The 24,849-nt window shown below is 53.2% G+C and overlaps 7 protein-coding genes across 7 annotated transcripts; 4 read left to right on the forward strand and 3 right to left on the reverse strand.

Moving 5' to 3' along the window:
• Window positions 1–333: 333 nt before the first annotated feature.
• On the forward strand, window positions 334–8,046 carry NEUTE1DRAFT_133661 (uncharacterized protein; the record flags this gene model as incomplete). Its single annotated transcript, XM_009858512.1, has 5 exons — window positions 334–672; window positions 727–786; window positions 846–961; window positions 1,023–6,754; window positions 6,826–8,046. The coding sequence occupies 5 exons, from the start codon at window positions 334–336 to the stop codon at window positions 7,758–7,760; spliced, it is 7,182 nt and encodes a 2,393-aa protein (XP_009856814.1).
• Window positions 8,047–8,722: 676 nt separating this feature from the next.
• NEUTE1DRAFT_92301 (uncharacterized protein) lies at window positions 8,723–10,559 on the reverse strand (the record flags this gene model as incomplete). Its single annotated transcript, XM_009858513.1, has 1 exon — window positions 8,723–10,559. One exon carries the CDS (start codon window positions 10,479–10,481, stop codon window positions 8,862–8,864), a length of 1,620 nt encoding a protein of 539 aa, XP_009856815.1.
• Window positions 10,560–11,712: 1,153 nt separating this feature from the next.
• On the forward strand, window positions 11,713–12,848 carry NEUTE1DRAFT_52182 (alcohol dehydrogenase; the record flags this gene model as incomplete). The annotated part of the gene is made up of 2 exons (XM_009857523.1): window positions 11,713–11,773; window positions 11,848–12,848. 2 exons carry the CDS (start codon window positions 11,713–11,715, stop codon window positions 12,846–12,848), a joined length of 1,062 nt encoding a protein of 353 aa, XP_009855825.1.
• A 176-nt stretch (window positions 12,849–13,024) lies between these two features.
• NEUTE1DRAFT_126572 (uncharacterized protein) lies at window positions 13,025–16,916 on the reverse strand (the record flags this gene model as incomplete). The annotated part of the gene is made up of 3 exons (XM_009858514.1): window positions 13,025–13,569; window positions 13,628–14,152; window positions 14,225–16,916. The coding sequence occupies 3 exons, from the start codon at window positions 16,914–16,916 to the stop codon at window positions 13,484–13,486; spliced, it is 3,303 nt and encodes a 1,100-aa protein (XP_009856816.1).
• Window positions 16,917–19,128: 2,212 nt separating this feature from the next.
• Window positions 19,129–19,521, forward strand: NEUTE1DRAFT_143009 (uncharacterized protein; the record flags this gene model as incomplete). The annotated part of the gene is made up of 3 exons (XM_009858515.1): window positions 19,129–19,141; window positions 19,284–19,385; window positions 19,484–19,521. 3 exons carry the CDS (start codon window positions 19,129–19,131, stop codon window positions 19,519–19,521), a joined length of 153 nt encoding a protein of 50 aa, XP_009856817.1.
• Window positions 19,522–20,057: 536 nt separating this feature from the next.
• NEUTE1DRAFT_126573 (uncharacterized protein) lies at window positions 20,058–21,603 on the reverse strand (the record flags this gene model as incomplete). Its single annotated transcript, XM_009858516.1, has 4 exons — window positions 20,058–20,458; window positions 20,521–21,164; window positions 21,307–21,427; window positions 21,520–21,603. The coding sequence occupies 4 exons, from the start codon at window positions 21,601–21,603 to the stop codon at window positions 20,345–20,347; spliced, it is 963 nt and encodes a 320-aa protein (XP_009856818.1).
• A 609-nt stretch (window positions 21,604–22,212) lies between these two features.
• NEUTE1DRAFT_119113 (NADH/ubiquinone oxidoreductase) lies at window positions 22,213–23,626 on the forward strand (the record flags this gene model as incomplete). Its single annotated transcript, XM_009858517.1, has 4 exons — window positions 22,213–22,289; window positions 22,413–22,640; window positions 22,793–22,925; window positions 23,120–23,626. The coding sequence occupies 4 exons, from the start codon at window positions 22,270–22,272 to the stop codon at window positions 23,282–23,284; spliced, it is 546 nt and encodes a 181-aa protein (XP_009856819.1).
• Between the last annotated feature and the right edge of the window lie 1,223 nt (window positions 23,627–24,849).

The following is a 24,849-nucleotide window of genomic DNA, read 5'->3' on the forward strand; positions in this document are numbered from 1 at the left end:
ACCCTGTCATAGTCTATGCTCGACATCCATGTTCAAGAGATTTCTCGGTGGCTATGCTACCCGATCTTATCGTAGACTTCCAGCTTGAATAATTACATTTGGCTGCCCAACCTCTGCTTCCATTCTTCCTCTTTTCCGCCCCTAGCTTCAAATTGTTGGTCACTTGTTGACTGTTCGATAACCGCTTGATATCTGCTCTTGGCAGGGTCAAGCTTCCATTGTGTTCCCGATTTTTTCCCACAGACTTCTCCTCTTTGCTCTTTTACCACTTCTTTTCCTATCTGAAAAGTTCCTCGCTTTACCCGCCCTCGTGGGCGCGATACTCTATTCACCATGGCGGCGGTTCTTCTCACACTCGTCCTGGCGACCTTGGTACAAGGGCTCCGGTACGATCCAGACTACGTCGACTACAACCTTAACCAGAATAAGGACGCCGTGAACCCTTTGGACTATTCTGCCCCGAAACGAGACAACTACACAGCATCCCCCAAAAATTGGAAATTCCCCTTTTACACGCTTTTCCTCGACAGGTACGCCAACGGCGACCCAACCAATGACAACATCAACGGCACTGTCTATGAGCAAGATCCCACGAGCAACCAGTTACGGCATGGAGGCGATGTTCAGGGTGTCATTGACAGCCTGGATTACATCCAGGGCATGGGAATAAAGGTAAGTGGCAGGAGGAGGTACTAGCAATGGGGATTTCGGCTGACTACGAAACAGGCTATATACATTGCTGGCTCACCGTTTATCAATCTCCCCTGGGGTGTTGACTCGTATTCGGTAGGTGATCATGGCAGAGGAAAAGGTTATCGGTATATGGTTTTCTGACCGCGCCATAGCCCATCGATTTGACTCTCTTGGACATGCATTATGGCACCATCAAGGACTGGCAACGCATGGTGGATGAGATTCACAAACGTGATATGTATGTCATGATTGATCACACATTCTCAACGTAAGTTACAGACGCCTTTTCCCAACAGCGGTTCCTCATTGTCACGGAAAATGGCTTACAGTGAACTCAGTATGAGCGATCTTCTAGCATTCAAAGGCTTCGAGAACGAAACCGCACCCTTTTCACTCAAAGAACACAAGGTGCACTACAAGGGTAACCGAGAGTACCTCGATTTTGCGCCATCCAATGAATACAAGGACGAATGCCAATATCCCAGATTTTGGGATGAAACGGGAATGCCTGTTGGAGAGGACGTCACTAGCCAGCTGAAAGGCTGCTACGACAGTGATTTTGACCAGTACGGTGACATGGAAGCCTTTGGTGTCCATCCGGACTGGCAACGTTCCTTGGCCAAGTTTGCTAGTGTCCAGGATCGGTTGAGGGACTGGGCACCATCTGTTCGCAAACGCATCGAGTTATTCTCCTGTCTTTCGATCAGGGTGCTTGACGTTGACGGGTTCCGCTTCGATAAGGCCACGCAAGTCACGGTCGATGCTATGGCCGAGCATAACGAAGCCATCCGCAAGTGTGCCAAAGAACACAACAAAGACAACTTCTTCATGCCCGGCGAAATCACCGGAGGCGACGGCTACGGTGCGATATATATCGGCAGAGGACGGCAATCGAACCAGAGGCCAAGTTTTCCGCAGGTCATGAATCTGACGACCAAAGAGCTGAGCAAGAACAACAGCCTGGTTATCCGTGACGAGGGCAAAAATGGCCTTGACGCTGCTGCTTTTCATTATTCGGCATACCGGTTTCTGACCAGATTTGCCGGTATGAGCGGAAACTTGGAAGCTGGTTACGACCTGCCGCTCAATTGGGTTGAGATGTGGAACCAGATGATCATCACTAACGATTTCGTCAACCCTAATACTGGCCTGTTCGATCCACGGCATATGTACGGAACTATGAATCAGGACGTCTTCCGGTGGTCTGGCATCAAGCAGGGTACACAGAGGATGCTTCTGGGTCTGTTCATCATGACTCTGCATATGCCCGGTATTCCGTTAGTCTTCTATGGTGAGGAACAAGAATTCTATGTTCTTGACAGCACGGCGGACAACTACCTTTTCGGAAGACAAGCTTTCTCGCCTACCCCCGGTTGGATGCTTCACGGCTGCCATGTCGGCAACAGTACCCAATACGTCGGCTGGCCCATTGAAACATCAAGGACCGGCTGCACCGACCCCAGGGTTGCTCTGGATCATCGTGACCCATCGGCTCCGGTCCGCAACATTATGAAGTCGATGTACCACATGCGCGACACGTATGAGACTTTCCGTGAAGCATGGCTCCTGCAGACCCTTAGTTCGAAGGTTAGGAATGTGACGCTCGAAGGTAGCACCACAAGCACGGAGTTCGGAATTTGGTCCGTTGCACGCGCATTTATGCCGAGTGTTCAAAAAGAATCATATCCAGCTGAACCCGTCTGGCTTGTTTATCACAACGAGGACAAGGAAACCGAGTATACATTCGACTGCTCCAAGAAGGGCCAGGACTTCGTCTCTCCATTCGATGCCGGAGCAACCGTCAAGAACTTGTTTTACCCATATGACGAGATCAAACTGGAGAAGTCCACTCAGAGTTTAGGATTCGCTAATTCCCATGCTGTGAGCGGCTGCCTCAGCAATATCACCATGGCGCCCTTCGAATTCAGAGCGTATGTACTCAAGGAAGATTGGGAGTCACCCCCGCCTATGATCACCAAGTTCACTCCTGGCCACGACGCTTCTGTCGAGTCTTACGGTAACGGCAAGGTCGATATCCAACTAGAGTTTTCTGAGGAAATGGATTGTGAGGAGGTCTTAAACTCTATCTCCTTCACGTCGACAACCGAAGAGAACGCTAGTATCAAGATCGATGCACACCGCTGCGACAATATCAAGGCCAGCTTTATTGCCGAATACGTTGGAACTATCCCTTCGACCTGGAGGTTCAATGCGACCCTGTCCAATGTAAAGGACGGTATTCACAGGATCACCGTCAAGGACCCCCAGTCCGGTCGTAATGCCAGCACGGGCACTACTGATCACTTCCTCCTTCGTGTCGGTTCATCCAACAACCCGCTCGTTAACCCCATGAAGGCCAACTACTCGAAGACGCTGGTGACGAAAGAGGGTAGTGATCTCTTCGTCAACCACGCCGCGGCCGGTGCCGATAAGTGGCGCTATTCAACCAACTGGGGCTCGACTTGGAGCGACTGGCTCGAATATAAGGGAGGCAAGGAGAAGATCGATAAGCTAGCTTGGAAGGGGACCAAGAAACAGGAATGGGACGGTGACCATGTCATGGTTCAGTACTGGTCCCAGCTACTTGGTAGCGCCTCGTTCGTCCAGTCTGGTGACAGCAAAGAGACCAAGACGCGCCGCTTACCCCACCTCTTCGCCCATGGTCTCTTTAACAAGTTCGGCTTCGATGCTGGTGTCAAGAATGAGCTGAAGCTGGTTGGTGACGGGCTGTGGGAGGGCCACGTGATGGATGAGTGGCCCACGCACTTCCAGCTCAACGTATGGGGCATGAATCCCGATCAGAGGCCTGACGCCGGGTGGGTATTTGGCGATGTGGATGGAGATGGGGTTCTGGATCGTATGCCGCCTTCATCTTTGGCACTAAACGTGATCAATGCTACGGAACCGCCACCGATGCCTGCGCTGTCTTGGAAGCTTGTCTTCAACGATGCACTGCTCACTTTCCACAAGGAACCCCAGGGAAACATGGCGGTTCAGATCATTATGTTTATCCTACTGGCTTCACTCCCCATCGTCGGCGGTCTCACTGCCGTCTGGACTTTCATGGGCTCCTTTTACAAGGTCAAGGTTAACAAGGTTGGCTTCAAGCGCCGCGGTCGATCACCACTCCGCGACATTGGCAAACGCATCAGCAGTACCGTTTCTTTCGAGAACTTCCGTCATAAGGACGTGGGCGATACAGAGCTCGCCGTCATCCCAGGCAAGCGCAGAAAGGTCATCATAGCCACGATGGAATACAATATCGACGATTGGAACATTAAGATCAAGATTGGCGGTCTCGGCGTCATGGCCCAACTCATGGGTAAGGCACTGGAGCACCAGGATCTGATCTGGGTTGTGCCCTGCGTCGGTGGCATCGACTACCCTATCGACCAGCGCGCTGAGCCTATGTACGTGCCCATCATGGGCAAGGAGTACGAGATTGAAGTGCAGTACCACCAGGTTCAGAATATCACGTACGTACTGCTCGACGCACCCATCTTCCGCACCCAATCCAAGGCCGACCCCTACCCGCCACGCATGGACGACATGGACTCGGCCATCTACTATGCTGCATGGAACTACTGCATTGCTGAAGCCATTCGTCGGTTCAACCCGGACCTGTACCACATCAACGACTATCACGGTGCGGCAGCGCCATTGTATCTGCTTCCTGAACGCACCATTCCTTGCGCTCTTTCGCTTCACAATGCCGAATTTCAAGGCATGTGGCCTATGCGCACGCCTGAGGAGTCTAAGGAGGTGTGCGAGGTATTCAACTTGGATCCGGAAATTGTAAAGGAGTATGTCCAGTTCGGATCCGTCTTCAACCTCCTCCATGCCGGAGCAAGCTATCTGCGCGTTCATCAAAAGGGTTTTGGTGCCGTGGGCGTCTCGAAGAAGTATGGTGACCGCTCTTATGCCCGCTATCCCATCTTCTGGGGTCTGTCCAAGATCGGCCAGCTGCCGAACCCTGACCCGAGTGACACGGCCGAGTGGAGCAGAGACGAGCAAATCCAGGCGAAGGACGTCGTCGTCGATCTCGAGGCTGAGGCAAAACGTGGTGATTTGAGGAGGCAAGCGCAGGAGTGGGCTGGGTTGGAAGTCAACCCGGATGCGGAGCTCTTCGTCTTCGTCGGCAGATGGTCGCTCCAGAAAGGTGTCGATCTCATTGCTGATATCTTCCCGTCCATCCTGGAAAAGTATCCCACCACCCAGCTCATTTGCGTCGGCCCGGTTATCGATTTGTATGGAAAGTTTGCGGCACTCAAGTTGGCGAAGCTTATGGAGAAGTATCCCAAGCGCGTTTACAGCAAGCCCGAGTTTACCGCCCTGCCTCCTTGTATCTTCAGCGGCGCTGAGTTTGCTCTGATACCCTCCCGCGACGAACCGTTTGGTCTGGTTGCTGTTGAATTCGGTCGAAAGGGCGCGCTCGGCGTTGGTGCCCGCGTTGGTGGCCTTGGACAGATGCCTGGTTTCTGGTACACGATCGAGTCGACCGCTCCTCAGCATCTTATCCAGCAATTCCGTGGAGCCATTGTCAGTGCTTTGGAAAGCAAGAAAAAGGACCGTCAGATGATGAGAGCCTGGAGTGCCAAGCAACGTTTCCCTGTTGCTCAATGGGTTGAGGACCTCGACACGCTTCAGACCGAGGCTATTCGCATTCATCACAAGGAAGCCAAGAAGCGGAAGAGAGTTCCTAGTGGCTCTTTGCTCACAGTTCCTTCTAGCGTTGATCTTCACGGCAACAATACCCAGCGCGATTACTTTGATGATGCAGTCTCGACTCCTGCGGGCGCACGATCCCGAACGGCATCTACTGTTTCGACGCCGGGGCCTCAAGACGGTGCAACACATCACAGACGAACCCTCTCCAGTCCCTTTGATGATGACATTCCCAGCATTGCGTCACCGCCTCCCGGCACTCCAGGATCCCCTCCTACCGTTAACGTGGACCGTGTCGGCGATCACTCAGATCACGGTGGTGAAGATGGTGCTGATGAACCCCTCATGCCACCGAACCCCTTGTTCCTTAACCCCTCTGCCAGTTCGTCGGTCACAGATGTTGCCTCTATTGCAGCTAATGTCTACGGCCACGCGGGTGACCGCAGTAGTATCGACACCTTTGCGATGCGCATGATGTCTCCCGACAGTTCCGAGATTCGTCCTCAAGCTTTTGGTCTGCTCAATCCACAAGCCCGTCCCGGTGCTGAAGCCCTCTACCAAGCACGCAACCGCAACAGCTCGCGTCTCTCCGTCATTGATGTCGTTGGTGACAGGCAGGATTTCCGCCTGCAAAAGGTTGATCCTTTCTTTACTGATGCCAATGGCCAATACTACCGCGAGTTCGAGCGAAAACTCAACGGGCTCACGGCTAAGAACTCGGAAACCGAACTCTGCATCGAGGATTACCTCAAGGAAAGCGAGAAGGAGTGGTTCAAGGAATTCAGAAACGCCAAATTGGGCCGCAGCCGCAGCCCGAGCCGCTCCCGGAGTCCCATGCCAGGCTTGAAGATTAAGAAGACGAGACACGCGAGCATCGGCAGCGTCCAGAGCATTTCGCCTACCGAAGACGACGATCGTGAGAACGAGGAACGCAACAACAGCAACAATGAGGGTGTCGGTCACCATCGCGACGACCAATTTCTGCTTGGCGACGGGTACAAGCCGCCCACTGGCTTAAAGAAGCTGCTCTCCATCCGCCTCGGCGACTGGCCCATTTACTCTTTCATCATCGCACTCGGCCAGATTCTTGCCGCCAACACATATCAGATCGTACTCCTCGCTGGTGAATCCGGACAAACGCCCACACAACTTTATATCGTTGCCGGCACCTATGCCCTCGGCTCCCTTCTGTGGTGGTTCATGTTCCGCCGCCTGCCGGCCCTGTACTCGCTCTCCCTGCCCTGGCTTTTCTATGGCCTGGCATTCATGCTGCTTGGCGTAACGCCGTTTATGCCTGAGCATGTCCGTTTCCCAGTCCAAAACACTGCGTCGGCATTGTACGCCGCTGGTGCATCAAGCGGATCGTTGTTCTTTGCCATGAACTTTGGCGATGAAGGTAAGCTTCTGTTTTCCCTCTTCTTTTCCTCTTCATCTCGCCAGCCGTTTCCATGCTAACATATCTCTCAGGCGGTGTTCCCATCATGACCTGGATCTTCCGCGCCGCCATCATCCAAGGAATTCAACAAGTCTACATTCTAGCCCTCTGGTACTGGGGTAGCCTCCTCACTGCGCAAACCCCTACTGGCTCTCCGCACGTCGGCACCTGGATCGCCAACAAAGTCCCCGTCGCCCTCGTTATCACCGTTCCCATCGCCCTGATCTTCTGGTGCCTAGGCGTCATCTCCTTCGTTGGTCTACCTGATTACTACCGCCAACTCCCCGACAAGATCCCCTCCTTCTACAAGTCACTGTTGCGCCGCCACATCGTGCCCTGGTTTTTGTTGATGGTCGTCATCCAGAACTACTTCCTCTCGGCCCCCTACGGCCGCACCTGGGAGTTCTTGTTCTATTCCCGCGCCGTTCCCGGCTGGGCCATCTTGCTTCTGGCCATCGGCTTCTTCGTCGGCGTTTGGTGTCTGCTGCTCTGGCTCTTCGCCTACTTCACCAAAACCCACCCCTGGATCGTCCCCCTCTTTGCCATCGGCCTCGGCGCCCCGCGCTGGGCACAGATGTTGTGGGCCACCAGTGGAATCGGGCTCTATCTCCCCTGGTGCGGCTCCGTGGTGCTTTCGGCGATCATCTCCCGCTGCTTGTGGCTGTGGTTAGGGCTGCTGGATACCGTGCAAGGAGTGGGGTTGGGTATGGTTTTGCTGCTGACGCTCACGAGGCAGCATGTGGCTGCCACGCTTATTGGGGCGCAGTTTTTGGGGGCAGTGTTTATGATGCTGGCGAGGGCTACGGCGCCGGATAAGGATGGACCGGGAGATGTTTTCCCGGATTTTAGTGCGGGCGTGATGCCCGGGTTGGGAAGGCCGTGGTTTTGGATTGTCTTGGGGTTGCAGCTTGTGCTGCCGATCGGGTTCTTCAAGTTCTTTAGGAAGGAGCAGGTTGCTAAGCCTTGAGCGTGGATGTCAAAAGGAAGAGAAAAAAAGGAGAAAGGGTGAAGGGGAATGAATGGGATTTATGGGGTGAAATGGCGGGAAGGAACAAGCGGGATTCGGTTGCTTTTACAAACTACTAACGACTGGACTGGATGTACGAAACTATGGTTAAAAGGGTACTGTGGGATAAATTTGTATTGATACCCTTTTGTTATAAAAGAGGTGATTTTCGTTTGGTTATATAAAGCATATACCCCCCGGTTACTAGAAGTATTTGGTCCGAAACATTTAATGCTTATAAGTACTGTTAATATTTATTTATAGCTTGATATTTGATTCTACTTTTCCTTTTAATATGTTTGTGAAGCCTATCCCAACAGTTAAAGAAGAGTGGCAAGATGCACAAATGAAGGAGGGATGATGGACAGTATCGCTTTGTTAGTGGACACATTGACTGACGAGTCACTATATAGATGCCATTCTGACCTCAGGCCTTCATATTCAGCGGGTTTAGCTCAGTTGGGAGAGCGTCAGACTGAAGTCCACTTCATTCGTTAATCTGAAGGTCGTGTGTTCGATTCACACAAACCGCACTCAACTATTACTTTTTCCCTTTTGCCTACTCAGTGGCAAGTAAACATGAGGGTTTTGTTTTTTGCTTTTGTTTGGAAGGAACAGTCGCCTCGTTCTTTTTTTGGCGGTTATTCTATATACAAAGACTATGTTTCGAGGTCAAGTTGGCTGAGTAAAGGTATCCAGAAATTTTCGCCCATATAACGTCCCGCTTAGTCGTGGTTGGAAGAATTGTAAACACCGTCCGGAACTCTGGCTGATATCATTCATTTGACTCGTAAACTCGAACCCAATTGCGAATTCCTCCTCCCCTCAATGTTGGCGGCCTGTCTTTGACGGTGGTCGCAATCGTTGTTGCTTTCACACGCTTCGCTTTGCAAATACCATTTCATGTCGAATAGCGATGAGACCGCAGTCCAAGGTTGCCAAATATGCAACAATCAATTCGCTGTCTATCTTGATACCCTCAACGCAAAACTCCCTGTCACCAAGGTATAAATCTCTCCATATCAAGAACTCCTTTTCCCCCATGATCTATGCACGTCAAGCTCAAGCCTCAAAAACCAACACCACACCATCATCACCAGCAGTGACAACTCTCTCCCCTGTCTCCCCTTGCACGAATCCCAGAACACCACCGCCTTCTCCACCACTGTGTCCCCTCCACTCCTTCATCAACCCGCTCACCGCGGTACCGCCCTGAACCGTCTGCTGGCTCGCCGTCGCGCCACGCAGATCCCATCTCCTGACTACACCGTCCAACCCGCAGCTCGTCAACAACCACCCGTGCGTGCCGGGTTGCGAAGTCGCGCTCTTGACAAAGTCCACCTTGACAATCGCCTCGCCATCGTGCGCGCCGCGGATGTGCTTGCGGACCGCGAAAGAGCGGGATGTGTCGTACACGGCGATGCTGCCGTCTACCGAGCCGGCAGCCAGGAGGGTCTGCGGCAAGGGAGAGAAGGCAAGGGTTTCGATGCTGTCCCCTTGGACGGCGAGGGAGGCGAGGATGGCGCCTGCTTGGGCTGAGGGCTCGGTACCCGCAGCAGCGGAAGAACGTTGTGAAGGGGCGGGCATGCGACGGCCAGCAGGGCCGCGGATGGCAGGGGCGGGACGGGAGGCTGTTGGCTTTGTTTGTTGGGGCTGCTCGGAAAGGCGCGGTAGACCGACGATCTTGATGTTACCACCTGCGCCTCCAGCGGCGACGAAGTTGCCCGAGGGCGAGATGGCGACCGAGTAGAGACCGCCTTCGACGGCGAAGCGCTGGTCGGCTTCGGTGAGCGAGACGACGGTCTGGCCGTTGTCGGTGATGAGATTCTTGGCGGCGGCGACGCCCCAGACGTCGAAGACGTGCATGGACGCGTCCTCAGATACAGTGGCTAGCAGGTTGCCGTCGGGCGACCAGGCGCCGGCCGTGCACGGCCCCGTGTGCAGGAAGTAAGACTGGACGATCTGGATCGGGCTAGCGGCGTCGGTTGGGTCAATGGTAAAGACCCACACGGAACCGTCGGAGGCGCCGAGTGCGAGCGTGTTGGGGAAGTCGGCCGATGGGCAGGGAAGAAGCCAGTTGATCTCTTCTGTCTCTTGTGACTCGGCGATGAATTTGAACTGGAACTGGTTGTGGCCCGTGCCAACAGCGTACACGCGTAACCGGCCGTCCATGCCGGCGCTGGCGAGAAAGTCACCCTTGGGTAGTGTGAAGGCGATAGCGTTGATGCTGTCGGTGTGCCCGTCGATCTCGAAGATGGGGGTGAGCTCGGTGTTCTGCTGTTGGCCGGCGCTCGGGTCGGACTGGTAGCTGGGAGGGAGGACGGGGCGCGAGACGGCAGCGGAGGTGTCGATCACGTAGCCCTTGCCGGGCGCATCGTCGGCTTCGCCTTCGGAACCGCCTGTCGCGATAAGCTGTGGGTAGATGGGGTGTTGCGCAATGGCAAAGACGGAATCCTTGTGGGCATCAAAGTAGGCGATGCTGTCATTGTGTAGGAGAATCTCCTCGTCGCCTTCACCCATCTCGTGGTCGTCATCGGAGTCCATGGCAACATCACCTTCAGCGTCGTCACCCTCAAGAACCTCGTCAATCTCATCATCCTGGATAATCTCGTCCTCGTCGTGCATGTCGTTATCCTGGTGATCCTGGTGGTTAGGATCTTGGGGGTCTTGTGGGAACGTCATGGTGGGCTCGCGCAAGACTATTCCTGGTAAGGATGGTGAGGTCGGAGAAATATGAGGACGAATTGGTAAGGTCCAAGGAAGAAAAAAGGGTATAGACAATGCTAAAGTTCGTGGTAAAGGTGTGCTGAATGATGGGTATAAAGAGACTTTGCGATCACAGCAACAGGTCTCTTCCTTATCGCCGATAAGGAGGGGCGGCTGAATAATTTTTTGCTTGATAAGCTTCAATACATCTGGAATCGCGGGGTTCCAGGGGCTTCTTCTTGGCATGTCTAGACTCTGAAGATCCCCGTCCCCGGTCAGTGGTTGTCGCTGACATAATCACCAGATTCACAGCCGTTGAACTCAATGAGCATTTGTACTTCGACTACGACGTCGGACTTTTCTCTTCACGATCGCAGCACATCAATGCACTGGATGTTTTGGATCTTGGCAGGTCCTCAGCAAACATCTTGATGAAGTAATCAAATCATTTCCCGACACATCGAAATTTTCCATAACGAGCTAGCATGGCGCCGCACCTCCTGATCGTCAACACCTGTTCGCTGAGGCAGCCACGGAATTCTGAATAGCTTCACTTCTTGTGACTGCTTTTAACGGCGGCTGATTCCTCTGGCCGTTTGTGGCACTCCATAAGTTTCTTTTGGGTGTGAACGCGTTGGCGCAGGGTGGTGACAGCTCGGCCTGCCTTTTGGCATCAGCGCCCTCCAACAAATCGCACCTCGCTGGGAATGATGGGTCTCTTCGAGTCGTGAGGCTGAATGACAATCAAGCGGTTTGTTTAGGTGGACAGATCTCTTGAGAAGAAGGGCCTTCCAGAGATCGAGTATTGCTCTATCATGGGATTGAGCTATGGCCATTGCACTCGGAGAACAGCTCAAACGAAGGGGGGAAGTGACGTCAAAGTTGTCATGGCGACGGATCATAGCCACATCATCCCACAGACACAAGCATAACCATAACACCGTCATTACGTTGAGAGTATATCTATATCACGGCTGCGTGGTAGTGACGCGTCTGCTGTCCAATACGAGCTCTCCGAGAGTAGTGCCGGAACATGCTTCCCTCTCCACCTAGTTGTGTTGTCTCAAAAAGAGTCGTCTTCCTTTCACAAGTTACCCGCAGAGGTTCTCTCTCTCGTCTTGTTCATATCCCTATTCAACAACCAAAGGACAGGTTCTATTCATCCCGCTGTCTACACAGAACTCGTCCTTTCACCCGCACCGGCATCATGAGCCAGCCAGTAGACATCCCCAAGGAGCAGTGGGCGCAGGTTACTGAGAAGGATGGCGGTCCGTTGCTCTCTTCTCTTCCTTATCCAGTTCATGGAATTTCGACTATGTGCCTTACTAACACCAACACGCAGTAATCACCTACAAAAAAATCCCTGTTCCCACCCCCGGCCACGACGAAGTCCTCGTTAACATCAAATACTCGGGCGTCTGCCACACCGACCTGCACGCGCTCGACAACGACTGGCCCCTGCCGCGCAAGACCCCTGTGATCGGTGGTCACGAAGGCGCCGGCGTAGTAGTCCAAAAGGGCGAGCTGGTGACCAACGTCGACATTGGCGACAAGGTCGGCGTCAAGTGGCTCATGTCTACCTGCTTCCACTGCACCTTCTGCCAGCAAGCCCTAGAATCGCTGTGCCCAAAGGCGCAGCTCTCAGGTTACACTACGGACGGTACCTTCCAGCAGTACTGCGTTGCGAACGCCGCACACCTGGCCCGGTTCCCGCCGCAGACCGATTTATCCGCCGTCGCGCCCATTATGTGTGCCGGTTTGACAGTGTACAAGGGCCTGAAGGAATCCGACACACGGCCGGGCCAGTACGTGGCGATTGTGGGTGCCGGAGGTGGGCTGGGCACAATCGGCATACAGTACGCCCACGCGATGGGGCTGAACGTGATTGCTATCGATGGCGGTAAGGAAAAGGGCGAGGCGTGCAAGAAGTTGGGCGCGGCGATGTATATCGATTTCAAGGAGTCCAAGGACCTGGTGGCTGATGTGAAGAAGGCCACGCACGATGGACTGGGACCACAGGGCGTGGTCTTGCTGGCGCCGCAGGAACAGCCGTTCCAGCAGGCCACAGGCTATGTGCGGTCGCACGGCACCGTGGTCTGCATCGGCATGCCGGCGGGCGCCAAGGTGAGCATGCCGGTGTTTGATACAGTGGTCAGGATGATCAAGGTCAAAGGGTCGTATGTGGGCAATAGGGAGGATACGGCCGAGGCGTTGGATTTCTTTTTGAGGGGCAAGGTCCATGCGCCGTATAAGGTTATTGGGCTCAGTCAGCTTCAGAGCGTTTTCGACGAGATGAGGGCGAATAGGGTTATTGGAAGATATGTGATGGATATGAGCAAGTGACGGAAGGCCTGTATCGCACTTGATGGGCTTATCAACTCTCTCACCATACCGTATGAGAAACAAAGTTACGAGACTGTTTGACAGTTTTCCCGACCTGCCTTTTTCGATCTTCAAAAATCAACAATACCAAATTTATTTTAACCTGACACTTTTATCCTTGGAAGATATTGACCATTCCGACTCATGAAATCTATAAGCTCTTTTCTCTATCAACCATGGTTCTCTCTATCTGCATTCCTGTTTGATTTTAATCTAAGGCAGGTACCAAACCAACTCTGCTCAAAAGGCATTTTGTGTAAATGCACCGCACCAACAACCCCACGCTGATCTCTCTTCCCCTATCCTTTATTTTATCCCTTCCTATAAAAACCCAAGCAAGCCAAGCCTAGATTAGATCCTGTTGAACTCCTTTTTCTAGACCCCCCTGATCCGTTTTCATTACAGTGTTGAAAGTACGTGTTAAACGTAAGCCGTAAAAACATAGAACCACTGCTCACCCCTGAGTGGTTGACATTACGTCAGGCTGCTCGAGTGTGTGCTAGCCTCCGGGTATATGTTGAAAGATGAAAATATGAAACCTGACCACCTTCCCGTCACTTCCCTCCCATATGCAAAATCAAAATCTGCCTTAGTGCTCACTGCTCCTGAATGGAGGACTGGTTGCCACCGGTCGTATCCTCAACCGGAGGGCAGGTGCAGAAGAGGTTCAAATCACCGTACGCTACAAGTTGTTAGCCACTGTTTAGAAAGAAAAGAAAGGAGAGCTGTGCACCACTTACTATCGTTAACACGGGCAACGCTAGGCCAGAACTTCTTCTCCCTCAGCCACGGCAGCGGGTAAGCAGCCTTCTCACGGCTATAAGGTCTATCCCACTTGTTGCCGGCCTCACCATCGCCGCCAATGATGTCAGAGATGGGGTGAGGAGACATCTTCAAGACGTTACCCTCACGAGGCTGCTTGCCCTCCTCGACCTCACGGATCTCCTCACGGATGGCGATCAAGGCGTCAACGAAACGGTCGAGCTCCTCCTTGGACTCGGACTCGGTAGGCTCGATCATGAGCGTGTTGGCGACGGGCCAGCTCATAGTGGGAGCATGGAAGCCATAATCTTGCAGACGCTTGGCAATGTCGATGGCCTGGATGCCGGAGGTCTTCTCGAACGGACGGGCATCAATGATGAACTCGTGGGCGCAACGGCCATGCTCGTTGGTGTACAAGATGGGGTAGTGCTCCTTCAGACGGCTGAGGAGGTAGTTGGCGTTAAGCAGGGTAACCTGGGTGGCCTTCTTGAGACCAGCACCGCCTGTTTCCAGTGGTTAGCACACATAATCACATACACAACACACGACACAGCTCCAGGGACCAATGAACTTACCCATGAGAGCGTTGTAGGCCCAGCTGATGGGCAAGATGCTGGCACTGCCGTAGCTGGCACTGCTAACGGGCAAGTTGAGTTCGGTATTTGACATGGTCTTGGTGGTGGGCAAGAAGCCGGCAAGGTGCTCCTTGACGCAAATGGGACCAACGCCGGGACCGCCACCGCCATGGGGAATGCAGAACGTCTTGTGCAAGTTCAAGTGGCAGACGTCGGCCCCAATCTCTCCAGGAGAGCAGAGACCAACCTGGGCGTTCATGTTCGCGCCATCCATGTAGACCTGTCCACCGTGGGCGTGCACGATCTGGCAGACCTTCTTGATCGCAGGCTCGAAGACACCAAAGGTACTGGGATACGTGATCATCATGGCAGCGAGCTCGTTTTCGTACTGCTTGCACTTGGCCTCCAAGTCGGCAAGATCAAGGTTGCCCGTCTTGGTGTCACACTTGATGGGAACAACACGCATACCGGCCATGGATGCCGACGCAGGGTTGGTGCCGTGAGCGGAGACAGGGATGAGGCAGATGTCACGTTGGCTTTGTGCCCGGCTCTGGAGATACTTGCGAATGACGCGCAAGCCAGCGAATTCACCCTGGGCGCCCGAGTTGGGCTGAAGCGAGCAGGCATCCATACCGGTGATGTCAATCAGCTGGCTTTCAAGTACCTTTGCAAGCCTCGAGTATCCCTCCGACTGGTCTGGCGGAACGAAAGGATGAAGGTTGGAGAAACCGGGAAGCGTGATGAGGGCCATCTCAGCACTGGCGTTGAGCTTCATGGTGCACGAGCCCAAGGGGATCATGGAATGTACCAACGACAAGTCCTTGGACTGGAGATGATGGATGTACCTAAGGAGCTCCGTCTCAGAGTGATGCGTGTTGAACACGGGGTGGGTTAGGTAAGACGAAGTTCGACGCAGGGGTTCTGGAAGATGACCCAGCGGTCCGGACTGCTTGATCTGCTCGGCATGGTGCTTCAAGAAGTGTTCAAAGATCACTTGCGGGTTAGCATCAAGGGCTTCATCTCTGCCTGTGATCTTGAGGCTCCTCGCAGCATCTTGGAATGCGCCAATAAGGCTAATAAGATCGTTTTCGGTGGTGGTCTCGTCAACACTGATGCCGGCCGAGTCGGTGGAAATGAAGCGAATATTGATACCTCTCTCTCTGGCGGCATAAACCAAGACCTTGCCGATATGGTCTTGGTTGATGACAAGGGTATCGAACGGCACCGCCGAACAAGAGTTATTTGGCGAGTAGAGCTGCAGCCCGCAGAACTTGGCTGCAGACTCCAGGACCCTGGCCCCCAAGTTGCACCTTTCCGCGATTGCCCGAAGGCCCTCGGGACCGTGGTAAACGGCATAGAATGAGCTGATGTTGGCCAAAAGGGCTTGAGCAGTGCAAACATTGCTGGTGGCCTTCTCTCTGCGGATGTGTTGTTCTCTGGTTTGCAAGGACAATCTCAATGCGCGACCACCGAGACGATCCTTGGAGACACCAATCAGACGACCTGGCATCTTTCTCTTATGCTTCTCCTGCACCGCGAAGAAGGCCGCATGCGGGCCACCAAAGCCCAGAGGCACACCAAACCGCTGAGAGTTGCCAAATGCGATGTCGGCACCCCACTCGCCTGGAGGAGTCAACATGGTGAGAGCCAGAAGATCGGTTGCAACACTGAGAAGAGCGCCTTGCTTGTGAACAAGGTCGGCGAGCTGTCGGTGATCCAACACCTGGCCAGTTGTATCTGGATATTGAACCATGACACCAATCAAGTCGTCGCCCAATTCTTCGAGCTTGGAGGGGAATTCGGGGTCGTGGAAATCCAGAGTGATAATGTTGACACCGAAACCCTCGGCGCGGCCCCTGAGGACGGCTCTAGTCTGAGGATGAAGCCTGTTAGAGAGGACATAGGTTTTGGCGGGCCTTTTTGCTCTGGATGCAGGGAGAGCATTGAGCGACATGGTCATGGCCTCGGCAGCAGCGGTTCCCTCATCCAGCAAGCTCGCATTCGCAATTGGAAGGCCGGTCAGGTCGGTGACCATGGTCTGGAAATTGAGAAGGGATTCCAGTCTGCCTTGGCTGATCTCAGGCTGGTAGGGTGTGTAACTGGTATACCAAGCAGGACTCTCCAGCACGTTTCGCTTGATGACCTCAGGAGTGAGAGTGCCATAGTAGCCCGCACCAATCTGAGCCTTGACGCTATGCCTGTTGGTTGAGGCCATAGACTCGGCGATCTTCATGATTTCCCACTCTTGATGGCCCTGGCGGGTAGGGTATTTTTTAGTCGCGTGGAACCTGACACGGGTTTGCGGGAAGAGCTCGCGCTTCGACAAAATATCTGCGGGAATGACCTCCTGGACGAACTGGTCCAATGACTCGACCGGCGGATCCAAAACCCCAAGCATTTCCTGAATGCTGGAGTTGTCGGGACCGATATGGCGACTCGCAAAGTCCTCACGGACAGGGAACAGCTCGGGATATTGGACCCAAGCAGTGCTGGGGATAATCTTCTGCAACTTTCCTCTTTGCGAAGATTCACCTGACGCCCATCGCAGGCCGGAGGCAGCCACCAGAGGTTGTGGGCACGAGATAGTAGTGGACGCCCTCAGTGGTAGGTGAGCGGGCATGGCACCTCGGAAAGCCATCGTCGAGGGCCCGACGATGTGACCCAGCCGGCCAACACGTCCCGGAGCAGTCATGATGGTGAGCTAACGGGACTGACCGACGAAAACGGGAATCGAATCGGCGGGGAGGATGAGGCAGGCCCGGACTGCCCGGCGGAATTGGTGGATTGGTAGGTTGGAGGAAGGTAGGTACCGCCGTATACGGGACAGGAGGAAAGATGGGACGAACTTAAGTACGACAATGAAGGAAAAAGAAGAGACGAGACGAAAGGGCGAAGGAGAAGGAGAAGGAGAAAAGTAGTAACAGAGGAGTCAGTGAGGCGGGGCGAATCTGGACGGACCGTCTCCCGAGTATCGATAGGGTTTCCCGATATCTCTCCAACCGCAACTGACACACACACGCACTCGCTCTCTCGTCTATCGAACCGGAGCCGGTCAACGAACAAAACAACAGAACGGAACAGTCACACCACCGTCCACCGGAAGAGATCAAGCCCCAACCCCAAAAGAAAAAAAGCCGGGCGCATTCCCGTCCCGTAGAGGCAGTTCCAATGACTACTAGCAGCAACACTAGTATGACGAGGTGAGTCGAGACTGTTGGCCCCATAGACCCCAATGGCCGGTTTATTACCACTAACAAAGCCGCAAAGCGCAGATTAGAAAAAAAAAAAAAAATTGGACCAGTCAGGACCGACACCCGTGATAGTGACTAACGTAATTGAGGAACTTTCGGCCGATCGAGTTTGGGTGACACATTGGAATGCGGTTGGAGACAGGGACTTCATCCCAAAGTACCTTCTACTTTTGAAGGGGGCCGTCAAGGCCAATATCAACGACACACGCTGCAGTGGCTGGCACATGAGGGAAAAAGCAAAAGCGAAAGAGTACGGTGAGTGGTCGAATTGATAATGCATCTGGCTACGATGGAACGTTGAACTTGCCAGCATCGCCCAATCTCGTTCGTCATTCCTGTCGTCTGATTTAGGTTGAAAGTACTCGGCCAAGGAGGTTCTGTCGCTCCAGTCACTAGCTAAGAAAATCCCCGGGCCAGATCTTGTCCTTCTTGTGGGGTACGGGGTAAGAGGTACAGGGTACATGCCGGGTGAGGATTGCCACTACCTAGCAGCGAAGATAGTCGGGTATTCTCGGGCCGACCGACGCCAGGGGTTACATGTTGAGGTTGCGCGGGACCTTCAGAGCTTTCTACAGTAATTACCCCTGTTCGTGCAAGCACCCTTTCGTGCAACTTACCCTCTAAATGCTACAAGGTCGCAGTCCGCAATTATTTAGTATGGCTAACTGCTAAACTGCTAATTGCAAGTCCGACGGGCTATCAAATAGGTGTAGTTGCAGTTATTGGGTCATCTTTTAGGGCCTTTGCAGTGCTTAGCAGTGGGGCTAACAGCCTAAAGCCCCACAAAAATTTCCATGTCAAGGCAGCCAGGTAGTCTTGGCGTGGCCATCTAAATGCAAGTGCCCTCTAACTGCAACTCGAGCGCCAGCCCGGATTAGTTGCACGAACAGGGGTAATTACTGTACAAGCGCTGGGCACTGCATCGACTGCCCTTGCCGTTCCCGATAAGCGCGTTGACTTTTGATAACAGCTGATAAGACCGAGGCAGCTAAAGTCACGGTGTGTTCAGATAGAGTCACGGTATCTAACCAAAAGGGGCATGTCCCCACATGCTGCCCAGACGGCATACTTTTTAATAGTCAATAAGCGGAGAACAAAACTTAAAACGTCAAGTTGGGTTTGAGTCGCTAGAATAAATCGACGTAAGGCACCATGAGGACTACGTTAGGGAAACACATAATCTTCGTACCAACCAGGGAGACTGTACTACACCAGATAGCGCAAGCGACGCAGTGCTCCATTGCCAAACCACCGAACCTTCTTAGAGATTTGGTTAGCAGAGATATATGACGGATGTGGGGACATGTTCCTTTGGGTTAGATACCGTGACTTTATCTGGGCACACCGTGACTTTAGCTGTCCCGGATAAGACAACGAACCTAGGCACGTACCTGCCTGCCTAAGCGAGCGAAATGAGGGGCGATTGGGAAAGAACCGACATCCCTAGCGGCTGGACACTGCGGCGCGGAAAGCCGTTCTGAGGCATGGCGTCACTGCACTGGCCCGGCCGGCACCCCAAACATGCAGGGGATCCAAAATTTCAAGACGACCCATACATTCACATCTTCCATTGCCCCATCGCATCGTCCCGCCAGCAGCCCGTATCGCGACCAGTTCTACCAAAAGTAACATCAACGCGGCTTCCATATCAAAATGTTCGGAGGATGTAAGTGCCGTCTTCATTGATTTAACTGGTCTTTGACAGTCTTTTGCAGTCGCATTGAAAGGCAATCACACAAACAAATACACCAACCACCACGATGTCGTCTCCATTCCACTGGTACTGACATTTATTTACTACTTCACAGTCCAGCCCCCTGCCCTCTCCCGCGAGGAGCTCCAGGCCGCCGAGGCCGAGGCTACCTTCACCATCCAACGTGCCGTCTTTACTGCCGTTGCTCTTTACCTCTGTTCGTCTACCTATCTACCGGCCTGTCCTCCCCAGCTTCTCTCGCTGCCCTACGTCAGTCTGGTTCTGAGTGCTAACAAGAGGAAAAAACCTATACAGCTCCCTTCGTTATCGACGCTGTTAGCAAGGTTCTCTAAGTATTTGTACTTAGACACAAATCACGAGTTGTATCAATGAGAGACGACAGCCTTATGGAAACAAATGCGTTGCATTAAACGGCCCGCCTGCGGTGCCTGAGCTCCGATGTTCCCGCGCCGATAAGAAAACGATAAGGAATAATGATACCCATCTGGCGCGGACCTTATTCCTCTGGTTGTACGATATGTGTCAAAACTCTCGGAATGAAGCAATTTCTCTTTTGGACTGGGATATTTCTAGGGACGCTGTGCGGACCTCCGTTGATGGCGGTAAACCGTACTCTCGCCGAATGGGGGTAGTGTGTTTTGCCGAAAATTCAGGCTTGAGAGCGTGCCACATGCTTTTGACAGCCGTCGAAGAGCTTGTACGTGGCTGTCCGAGTCCTTTAGCTGTGCATTCAAAATGATAGTTCGACGACCTTGTACGGTACGCACAGAGCCCATCCACTTGAGACCCCAACCCATCACGCCAAGTGTATATCAAAACTGGGTATAGTTAGCTTGAAGCTGTCTATGATAACCGCTTGCACGATACCCAAGCAAACAGCACAGTTGAATATAGGAGGTTCGGTGCTATGGCCAAGAAAACTCCCTGCGAGCATGATGTATTTCCTCCAGTGCCAGCCGCCAATTCCCACATAAACCACTAAACGCCAATACATGCTTTCTACTGTCGATCCCGTTCCGCTCCAGCCCAGCTTTTCCACATTAAAATCCCATATCCATGATCTTGCTTTTCTCAGTAAGCTTTCAAGCAGCCCCAGTAGACTTTCTGACCAGTTTTACGCCTCACACCATTGTCCTGCCACGAACACTCTCGCCTTTACATGGGCGCCGGAGTGGGCTGATGCTCCTTCTCCCAGTCTTCATATTCCCTCCTGGCTTCCTCGACCTGCTGTTTGAGGTGCTGCAGTTGCTTCTCGTAGTCCTCGAGAATCTGCATCTCCAAGTTAGCATCAGGTTGACAATGTGAGAAGCCGCCAAGAGAAAGAAACATACCTTCTTCGCTTTCGCCTCAACCTCCTCATCAAGTCCGTCGCTCTCTGCAAAACCCGGCTTGTTGATCTCATCTCTCAGATTATCCGCATACCCTCTCAAGATAATCAGCCTACTCCAGAGCTCCTCCATGCGCGCGCTCAGCGCCGGGTCCTGGATGTGCTTGTCGATCTTGGCCAGCTTCTGCTTGAGCTCGTCCTCGTCGCTGCTCAGCGCGTACCCTCTGTTACGCAGTACCTGCACCCGCGACGCCAGCGCCAGGCACCGCTTGCTCAGCTCCGCGTGCCTCCTCTTCGCCTTGAGCGCGCGCACCGAGTGCTCGAGGTCGTGGCGCGACAGGATCTCGTCCAGACTGGCGTTGATGGCATGCAGCTTGTTATTGAACTCAGTGATCACGCGCCGCTGGAGAAGCAGGCGCGCAACGATAGCGGGGAAGCCGGCGCACAGCACGGGGATGTAGTTCGGCCCTGGCTTCTTCGCGAGAGCCTCTTCCCATTCCTTGGGGTCGTCGTTCGGTCCGGGCTGGTAGAGGGGAGCGGCGTGCTCATCGACCTTGTTGTAGAGGTACGTCTTAAAAGCGCAGTTGGGGTTGGTTGGGTCCCATTTCTGAGTGATGACTTGAATCTGCTCCGGGATCGGCTTTTGGTCTGCACGCAGTCGGAGGTTAGCAAACATTGTGAGGTTGTTATCCATCTTGTGCTCGTGGTTTGGGGAAGATGACAAGTGAGGAATTCGACAACGGTAGGACATCAAGGAATGGTGTAGCAGATAGCTACAGGCGCAACGTACAGGTCGTCTGGCTTCCGGGCTGCCATAGAGAGCTGCCCAACTGCGGGTTTTGGCTTGCCTGCGACTGGCCGAGGATGGAGGCAGTTGACTGTTGTTGTTGTTGCGGCTGCTGCTGTTGCTGCTGTATTAGGCCGACACGTCAGCGTTCAGCCCCAGTCAAATTGTCACTGTTCCAAACAAAACCCGACGGAAGATAGCAGAGGGATGGCTTACCGTTTGCCCGAACAACGAAGTGCCTGTCTGAGGAGCACCGAAAAGTGATTGGCCTGTCTGCTGGGCTGTACCGAATAAACTCATGGTGCCGGTATTGTCGTATACTGGCGGAAATGGTAGCCTGAAGAGCGCAAGAAAGAAAGATGGCGCGTGCTGATGGAAACAACTGAAGCCCGCGAAAGAAAACAAAAGCAACAGTGGGGATTCGCGGCAGAGGTTGGATAAATTGGTCGACGAAACGCGCTCCAAGTCAAATCGTATTGACAGGCAATAGGCCCGCGTTGGTTGTAATAATCGAGATCGTCGTGGTATCGGATACTGAGTCGGGAGACACGATTGTCGCGGTTCGCAAAGCCGTCGTTGCTGGGCAATTCCTGTAGAAATTTACGGGGTTGTACGTAGACAGAGACGGCGCCCACTTCTGAATGGCTCTCACTGCGCAGGCGTTGAGGAGGTCAAAGCTCCTCTGGTCACTTCACTAGCGCGTTGGGTTTGTTGCGGCTCACCGAGAGTAGACCGAGGTGGAGGTCCACTGGAAGGTGAGGCCGCGGGCAGCAACGCCAAGAACCTGACCTTGGCCTTCACCAGCCAATCATGAGCAGGCAGCCGCGATCCACTCACAGCCAGGCCATTCGAGGATAGCCGGCAAGAGGTACGACACCCATCATCAAGCTACCCGTCCAAAACCTGCCCTCGAAGCCTCGCTTTGTTGTTTTTGCGATCAACGACAGGCTCGCCTGAACCGACAGGATGGCTTCTCGAATTCCCCAGTATGTGACCCCCCGGCTTGCGCCCAGCTGCAGGAGAGCAATTGGCGACTTGCGACAGCGACCCCATCATCACTACATATAGTCTGCCGATAAAGAGGGGCTGACCATCATCACAAATCACAGGTTCAACCAGCAGGTCCTTTACGACACCACTCCCTTGCCGGACTCGATCCCCAAGGTCAAGGAGCTCGGTGCCAGTTCTGCCCCGCTTATGTCGGCCGCCTACTTCATCGGAGCCCGGTGCCGCGATTACAACGATGATTTTATGCAGTGTAAGAACGAGAACCCTGGAAAGGGCGAGTTTGAGTGTTTGAAGGAGGGCCGAAGGGTTACCCGATGCGCTCGGAGCGTGTAAGTGAATCTACCTGTTTACAGATTTGGTATTGGAATATAAGACAGAGGGCGGGAGAGAAAGGAGAGAGTCATGTCGTGGATAATCAGTATGGGGAACACTGTGGAGACACTTTGGCTAACATGGATACGGGGTCAAACCTCCATCACAGTATCGCCGACATCAACAAGTCATGCCTGGAAGAGTTCCGCAAGCACTGGACATGCCTTGAGGACAACAACCAGCAGCTCTGGCAATGCCGACCTGCCGAATGGAAGCTGAACAAGTGTGTTTTTGAGAACTTGGTAAGTGATGGCCAGTATCCATTCGTCACCAGCACAATCCACATGGGATTAGTGCATGGCTCGAGCAGAGCCATGTTGGCGTGCGCCCCGTCCATAAGCTCTACCTATTACTTTCTCGATATCATCATGACTCACCACATGTTCGTCCCATTACTGTTGTGCGATAACTTACCAAGTCTCTTCCCACCACAAAGGGTCTCAAGAAGGAAATCCCCGACCAGCCCCCCAACGTCACACCCGTCCACCTCAGGAAGCAGATGATCTATGCGCATTGGCCCATCCCCCGTTCCGCCGAGCCTTTCGTTCCCCCAACACAGACTGGTGACAAGGCACCAGCTGCCGCTTCGTCATCGTCGTAAGGTCAATTCAAGCAGGAGTGAAGGGGAAGAAGGGGAAGGGAAGCCTGGCAGAACAACAGGACTAGCAGGAAGAACAGAACTGCAAGGAGAATATGCCAAGGGCGATGATAATTCCCAGAAAGACGGTATGGTAATGATCATAACTTCTACATACCCTCTAGGACCATATGGTAAAGATGAATAGACAATGCAAACCAAGCGGTTGAGGATAGAACTGGGCGTTGTCTGTGTAGGCTGGCATGTAATGTGTCAGGGCAGGGGGCGCTTCGAGTTGAACGACAGCACACTGTACATACGTTTATCCACTTTCGTCATAACGGCCATAAAGACAACACTCGCGATATATATGTCATCCGATAGTATGATTTGGTATTCACTTAGGATCCGCATTATACGTCTCGCGCTTCCAATGTTAGAATAACGGCCAGGTCACTCTCCCCCAGACTGACACAAACGACAGGATTGACAACGAACTGACAGCTTGGTCGTACACATGACCTCTACACTACGTTTTGACAGACATTCGATTCCGCAAGAGAAGGGGATCGTTCTGCGAGTACTACCAGTACGAGTACAACCGCGCAACTATTCCACACGACACGGTAAGCCCTTGCTCACATACTTCGGTCTTTTCCATATCCTCTCAGGCAGCGCGGCGGTCTCACCTTATTGTGCCTGTGCCTGTGCGTGTGCATGTGCCATCTTTAACCGGGCTTGCCCGACTTTGACTTTTGTTGCGGCCTTCGTCTGACACAACGCCTGGGGTGGGTTGCTTACCACCATCACTACCTACCTCTAGGGTTCACCCAACACAACCCTCGAATGCTCGAGTGAGCCCTCAAAGCTTCTCCTACTCGATTCTTCTACTTGATGAGTTCGTTCGTTGTATGGTGGTGCCAAAAGGCTACTACACCTCTGGGTTTCCAGGTTTCCTCCGGGTCTCACCTAGGTCTGAGTCTGACTGAGGAAAAGGGCAATATCATGCATGACATCAACCATGCTCACCCTCGTTCGTCAAGTGATAACACACCCTCTCAGGAATAAAATCTTGGGGGGGGGGGGGGGGGGGGGGGGGGGGGGGTTTTTCCCCCCAAATTTTTTTTTCCCCCCCAAAAAAAACCCCCCGGGGCCCCCCCCTTTTAAGGGGGGAAAAGGGTTTAAAGGCCCCGGGTTTTAGGGTGGGGACCTTAAGGGGGGGGAAAAAAAAAAATTTCCCTTTGGGGCCCCCCGGTTTTTTTAAAAAAACCCCCGGAAAAAAAAAGGGGAAAAAAAATTTTTTTTTTTTTGGGGGGAAAATTTTAAAAAAAAAAAAACCTTTGGGGAAAACCCCTTGGGGAAGGGGCCTTTTAAAATCCTTTTGGCCTCCGGGGGAAAAACTTTTTTTAGGGGGTTTTAAAAAGCCCCCCTTTTCCCCTGGGGGGGGGGAACTTTCCTTTTTTCAAAAAGGGGGGTTTTCCCGGGAAAAAAGGGTTTTTTTTTTTTTTTTTAAACCCCCCCCTTTCCGGGGTTTTGTTTTAAGGTTTGGGGGCTTTTTATATCCCCCTTTTTTCCAATTTTTTTCCAAA

This window comes from Neurospora tetrasperma, assembly GCF_000213175.1.
Source record: "Neurospora tetrasperma FGSC 2508 unplaced genomic scaffold NEUTE1scaffold_81, whole genome shotgun sequence".
NCBI lineage: Eukaryota > Fungi > Ascomycota > Sordariomycetes > Sordariales > Sordariaceae > Neurospora > Neurospora tetrasperma.